The sequence below is a fragment of the Hemibagrus wyckioides genome, linkage group LG07 (genome assembly GCF_019097595.1).
Source record: "Hemibagrus wyckioides isolate EC202008001 linkage group LG07, SWU_Hwy_1.0, whole genome shotgun sequence".
Taxonomy (NCBI): Eukaryota; Metazoa; Chordata; class Actinopteri; order Siluriformes; family Bagridae; genus Hemibagrus; species Hemibagrus wyckioides.
This window is the reverse complement of record NC_080716.1, coordinates 24,878,793-24,885,822: the sequence shown is the minus strand read 5'-3', so window position 1 is coordinate 24,885,822 and position 7,030 is coordinate 24,878,793. Positions and strand designations below refer to the sequence as shown.

The following is a 7,030-nucleotide window of genomic DNA, read 5'->3' as shown; positions in this document are numbered from 1 at the left end:
CATTGTCTTAACAGTAGATATATGGCTACTTGAATACTGCTCATATAGAACCCTTTACATACATGCACATACAATAACATTATTTTTTCTATTTTTTTCCAGGTCTGTCTACACCTCCTACCCCTAACTAGCAGCAGCATTAGTAAATGTAACTATAGCAAACAGTATATTATACAAATATGCTAATATATTTATATTTATTTTATATTAAATAAATAAATAAATGCATTTAAATATAAAACAGATAAAATAACCATTTCCATAAGTTTTTATTTCATTGATTCAATTTGTATACTTCTCTTTCTTCTCAAACCTTAATAAACTCCACTTATACAAGTATATGTACTTCTTATGGGTTGTACATTTGTAACTTACAGCAGCATTATGCTGTAGTTGCAGCCAGCTTTGTTTTCTAAAATAGAAAATAAACCCTTTACTTTTTTATGCTGCTCATCTGTCTTTCAGTCAGAATTTCATGGTAGGAATGTAAGGCACTTCGGTAAGACTTAAAAATAATCACCGGAATGAGAAAAAAACAGCGTGTAAGAAAAACTCTTAGCTTGTAACTGTTTTACTTTTGTGTAATTCTGGTGGTTTCTGCTTGACTGTTTAAGCAACAATAAAATCATGTGGTATATGACGTCAATGGATTTCTTTCATCTCGTCTCAGTGAACAGATCATGTTTAAAAGTACATTTTTCTCTTTGTAGCTATACAGAACTCAGCTTTAAGTCAACTGTCTGCTTGATGATTTTTTTCCTTGTTTTTTTCCTCCTTGATTTCCTCTTCCGACCTCTCTTCTGCTGTTCTTCATCAGAGTCATACTCACAAATCTCAGCGTCAGCAGTAGAGTGCATTTTTCTTTGCCTTCTAGGGTGATCTTTGCTCCTTATGGGTCTACCGATCTGTTTGTTATCCTCTGCTGGCATACAGCTAGGATCAATGCCATGTTGTCTCTGCCGGTGGTTTTTCAGGCTGATGTTGTGATTAAAAGACTCTCCACAATGCTCACACAGGAAGGGTTTTTCCCCTGTGTGGAGGCGCATGTGGGACTTCAAGTGTCCATCCTGGTTGAAAGAACGGTCACACACCTCACACTTGTAAGGTTTTTCCCCTGAGTGTATGCGTAAGTGTCTCTCATATCTGTGAAGCGCAGTAAATTTTCTATTGCATGTGCTGCAGATGTATTTCTTTTTACCTCTGTGTGTCTTTAAATGCTCACTGCGTGTAACAAAATCTTTAAACTTTTCTGGACAGTCCGGGCAAATATAGGGCAGCGTGTCTTCTTTGTGACTCTGCTCATGCTCTAGCTTGGTCTGCTTTGTATTGAACACTATCATGCAATACTTGCAGGCATGCTGGTAGTTTCCATGCAAGCGACGGTAGTGCACTTTTTGTCCAATTTCTGTGAAGAAGCGCTTGTGACACATGCTACAGGAAAACGGTTTGATCTTGTACTCGCACATATGGCCCTTCTTGTTGGAGTCCGTCTCTACCCTGATCTTTCTATTACAATCCTGACACATCTCGTGTTCATAAAGGTTTTCCGTTCCACAATGCTTAGCCATGGCATGCAGATGAAAACTCCGGATGTCACTAAAATGAACAGGGAAGTCCTTTAAACTAAGGTTCTCAACACTATTGCCAGAGTCACACTCTGCACAGCAGTAGTTCTTCTTGTGCCGCTGAATTGAGCACAACATTTTAGCTACAGCTTCACAGTCTACACACCAAATTACTGGTTTAATAGTGTTCTGAAATGGTTTCTTAATAAACTCTTCATCAGAAGTTTCTTCGTCACAGCTCGCTAAAGCCTCGTCAGAGGAGCTCGGCAGGTACTCGCCAGAATCTCCTTGCTGTCTCTTTTTTGAGGACTCATTGCTTGCTTTCTGAGCAAGATCTTCACTTCTGTCCTCATCAGTTAATATTTCCTCATCTGCACTTACATTGGCTTCACCCGAGGAGCTCAACAGGTACACATCAAAAAACTCTTCCTGCCTATTTTGAGAGAAATTTCCACTCTCTTTCTCAGCAAGCTCTTCACCACTGTACTCATCAATAAACAGTTCCTCGTCAGCCGTCAGTGTGTCAGAAGACCCATGGTAATCTGGTTTAGCTGTCTCATAGCTTATCAGTGCAAGATTTGAACGCTCTTCATCACTGTCCTCATGTGTTTCCATCAAGAGACTTAGCTCCTCCACTTTCACGTTTCCGTCATGTTCCTCTCTCACCGAGATGGAATCCTCCGCAGCCTGAGCGTTGTCCTTATGTATAGTTTTTGTACACTCATTAGTCATGTGTTCCTGGACAACACTCACAGCTACCCTGTCCACTGGCAGCCCACGAGCATCACCACATGGCCAACACTCATCAGCCACCTGAGTAGAGGAGAATTTAAAAAAAGAAAGAAAGAATTACCAACTTTTATTGGGAATTACCAACTTTTATACAGAAAACTATTTCCTGTTTTAACAAATGAAGCATTTGCACATTATTGGTAACTGTGGAGTACACCAGAAAAATTATGCCATGTAAGTTTTAGTCCAAGCGGTGTGTCCTGATATACAGACCGTGTTCTTTGGTATATCTGCTGCCTGAGAGGTCCACAATCTGTAGTTACAGCAGATCATACACTCTTGTCTGAAAGTAAGATTCCCACCTCTGCCTTTCCCTCGAATCCGGCACTCACTGGAGCACTCCAGACAGCGGAACATCAGACGCACAAACCCTTCCTTGGTCAAGGTTATGTATCTGGTTCTATAACACATACAATATATGACTTAATGCCTTTTGCTGTTAATAATTATAAAACAGTGTTAAAAAAAATCTGATCAGATCCTGCCACTGGACAACCAGGAGGCTATAATTACAACGTAGATATTTTTGCCTTATTTATTTATTTTTTTTGGATTCCATTAAATCCTGGAACATCTGGTCTGCTAACACTTGCACTTCTATAAATTTTACTAATACCAGAAAATATAAATTAGAATTCACAAAGTATGCAAACAACTAAAATTCATGATTAATATTTACCATTAATTTAAACAAGTCAAATAAGAGAATATAATATACACACGTACTGTACTGACTAGGGAAAGGTTATATACTTTAGAGTATGTAAACCAATAGGACATACTCGGATAAGTTTATTTTTGCACCTGTAGTGTATGGTCTCCTTCGCACATCTGAAAAAGTAAAAGAAAGAAAAAATATTAATACAGTTTTTAATTAGAAAGCACTGTAAAAAGACTGTAAAAAGCCTTTTTTCTGCATTTTCTGCCCAGTTTGGTTTTGCCAATTCCCACCCACTCTCCAGCTCTTCCTTATCATACAAAAGATAGTGAGGGCAAACACATGCTTCCTCTGAAACATGTGAAGCCAGCCAAGTGCATCTGTTCAAACTGCTGCTTATGCTCAAAACCACCCACGAATGAGTAGTGTCACTGTGTATGGCTGGGCGAACGCTACTCAGGAGCGCCGTATGACAAGCCTTTTAACCCAGTTTCTAAAACAAGACTAAGCATTCTCATCATAAAGGATGTTCTAAGTAAACATCTTTTATAAAGTTCACAAACACCTCACCTCTTCTGTTCCAGCTGATGACTTGTTGTGAACCTGCCATTGGCTTATTCGTCATGCTTTTTGTTAATACCTATAAAGTCGATATCATAGCAGCAGCAGGAGTTAAAGCGCACACATCAAATTTATCAATATCATAAATTTTATTTTTCTAAAATCAGTAAAGTAATAGTACTTGAAACAGAAAATACCAAGGAGTGGACAAGTTGTTAGTTTCAACAAAAGCTACTCAGTAAGCCAGTTCTGTAGGAGTGGCAAGCTAAATAAAATACATCTATGCAGCAGAAAGGAGAAATGCTAGGTCTATCTGTTGTAGTATTATTCATTAACTGCAATTTCTAGTTAACATTAAATCTCTAGTCCTTTGTTTGTTGGACTTGATCTAGTTTGCTTAGCCTTTATTACAAAAAGGCTTTATGATGATGATGATACTGGCCGGTAGCATGGTCAGAAAATGACTAATATTTTAAGAAGTTCTGGATTTTTCCTTTATGGATTTAAAAAAAAAAAAAAATGGACAGTGCAAGCATCTCTAGCACAGCTTTGGGATTAGATGTGAGATGTACAACCAATTTTAGGATTAAAAAAAAAAGTCTTTAATGATGAAAGTCTAACATATACAAAGACAGACTACTAGAATGTGTATCAGGATTACATGATATGGAAAGACAATAGCCCAAAAGGTTAATGCATTTATCCACAATTTGTTCTCCCCGACATACATAACACCATGTACAGTACCAACTCTATCTCCACTGGTGATGAAGCTGCATCTTGCGGTAACTGTCTGTCATCCCAAGCACTGTAAAACCACAGAAAGTAAGATTTTAAGAAAGACTTATACGATCAGTAAGATTCACTATAATCTTAAATAGTTGATTTACTCGTTTACATAACAACCGATTACACCCAAAATTAAGCACAGAAGACTGACTCTGACCTGCAAGAACAAACCGTTCACCACGGAGGCCTGCAAGTGCTAAAACATGCAACAACCCCCAAAAAAGCAACAGCAAAAGCTATACGCAAGAAGAAACCAAAAACCATGACGCAAAACCAAAACCACAACTGCAAAGGCATGACCGCGAAACCAAAAAACATCACAGCTGGAGTTTGAGGGGGAAAAAAACCCAGAATGCTTTTCAAAAGGGTACAACAAAACCAAAAATGTCAAAACTAACTAACTCGCAACTGTAAGAGGAGATCCTTATTGAATACCACATGCTCTTTGCTGATTGGCTGCAATGCATGTCATTGTGACAACTGGAGGATGGTTTTCAAGAGGAGGAATAATTAGCTCAAATTAATCTATTAATGTTTTTCATGTGGCTTTTTATTAACAACATTCATAAAAGGATAAAGGAAGTTGTGTTATTCAGTAGAAAGCTTATTTTTCACTATAACATGATAAGTAACTTTGCATTAAAAAATCTAAATCGCTAGACTAACCCGAATTTTTCCATTTTTCCCGTGTGCTTGGTTTCTCTGTTGTGTTTTATTTTTTTTAAATACTGTTGTTTTGTTGTTGTTTGTTTGTTTGTGCTTTGCACTTACAGGCCACTGAAACACACCACTGTAAATAGCCTGCTTGAAACAATAACGCAGTTCAGCACAGGATATCCTTTAGTCCAAAACAAAAAGCAAGGCATGAGGAATCTTTTAGGATTACCTTCCTGAAGCCTCATCCATTGAAGTCCAATCTGCTTTTGCTGCAGCTGGCAGGGAGTTTACATTTAAAAAGCTGTGAAAGCAATGAGATTGTTTTTATTGGAGCAGTTTTTAAATATCAGATGTCTACAACATGTGACACAAATCCCTATTTTAGGGATTAGCCACATAAAGTGCAACTAGGTGCAAACAGTGCAAAGACAATACAGTGCAAAAACAGTAGCTACAAAAAGACAACACAAAAACAATACACTCAGCGCCGAAAAAGAAAAAGAACATATGTAATGAAATGGAATAAAAAGAAATGATGTACAGAGTAGCAGCGGTTGAGGTAGTGCAAACAGAAAGCACTTTATGTGGCTAGGAGAATTTTTTTTCAATTCTATTCATTTGTATAGCGCTTTTAACAATTAACAATTTACAGAAGTACAGAGTATAAAGAAACCTTGTGAGGAACCAGCATCAAATGAGAACCTAATCCTTATGTGGATGACACTGAACACTAAATAATGTAAATGTAAATAATGTCCTTTCAGCAACAGCAACCAAGAGCTCTTGAGGAAATAGTAGATCAGTGAAATTTCTGAGTTCATTAGCTCTGTGTTGGTTTATCTAGCACCACGGTCCAGGAGAAACGTTGTTTCATTTCCCTATGCAGCTATGGATGGTTGAAATAACAATAAAAGCTTGAAACAACATAAACATTCTGTTTGAGACCATGGAGACAAAATAGAAATTATAAAACGTAACAGGAAATAATGGCAAATAAAATATTAGTAGAAAAGAGGATAACTAACACCATAAAGACAAATGTCTTAAAGTAGTGTATACATTTACTGCTGTCATCATACATCATACATGCATAATTCCTCATTTTTCATTTTTTTATTATTATATTTGATATGATCTTGTTGTAGAAATGTAGCAATGCCACTGAGTAATATCTTGGTGTTTTTTGATTAAAGTGCTAAAGGTTTGTAAACAAAAGATGTTTTGTTTTCACGAGATGCATGCGCAGTATCCCGACCCCGAGTGCGCGCCGTCTACATATGCCGTTTGGATCATCATTACTTTACCAAAAAAATAACATGTGATAAAAGTGGATCTAGTCGATGGCGTAAAACTGCCCCTTCAAAGAGTGCAATAGTTACAGAGATCGTTATTTACATACCTGTCCAAGAGGAACGTTGCCAGTTCCGCGTCTAACTTCATCCTCTTCTCCAGTAATAATTCTCGCCATCTTGGGAAAGCGCTTCCGATGTTGATTCTTGTTTTACTCCGCTTCTGATCGTGAAGGCGTTTGGAAGCACAGCGTGGTCTTTTGCCTTCAGTACAAAGATCTCCCAGCGCTGAACCCTTCATGGATTCCGCCATGGTTTCTCATGCTTTCGAAACACTCTGAGACGTGAAGCCCAATCGCCATGGTCACCCGTTTCAAAATAAAAGTCTTACTGCAGCGTGGATACAGATGTCAGTTCAGTTCAACTCATTAAACTGAATCAATTGAATTTCACTCACTGAGTTGAACTGACATGTATACCAAGGCAGCAGGCCATACACACATGATTCCATTTGCACTGTTTTCACATTATACTGTTATTTGCACTTTTGATAGGATTTTCAGGGGTGTGTCCTGGGACAGGCATGGTGTCATGATGTCAAGGCTTAGCACAAGAAGTTTGATTAAAGACTGATTAACTAGAAAGGCCAGTGCTTAGTGAAATAAAAATTTATGCATAATGCTGAGTTATGCTGAGTTAAGCTTCATCTCTATGTTTAG

At 37.8% G+C, this 7,030-nt stretch overlaps 1 protein-coding gene across 1 annotated transcript; it reads right to left on the bottom strand.

Moving 5' to 3' along the window:
• Positions 1-555: 555 nt before the first annotated feature.
• LOC131356491 (zinc finger protein 892-like) lies at positions 556-6,689 on the bottom strand. The gene is made up of 7 exons (XM_058395551.1): positions 6,422-6,689; positions 5,252-5,323; positions 4,324-4,384; positions 3,586-3,655; positions 3,140-3,188; positions 2,571-2,757; positions 556-2,378 (listed from the first exon to the last, which is right to left on the bottom strand). Exons 1-7 carry the CDS (start codon positions 6,622-6,624, stop codon positions 711-713), a joined length of 2,310 nt encoding a protein of 769 aa, XP_058251534.1. The 5' UTR covers positions 6,625-6,689; the 3' UTR covers positions 556-710.
• Between the last annotated feature and the right edge of the window lie 341 nt (positions 6,690-7,030).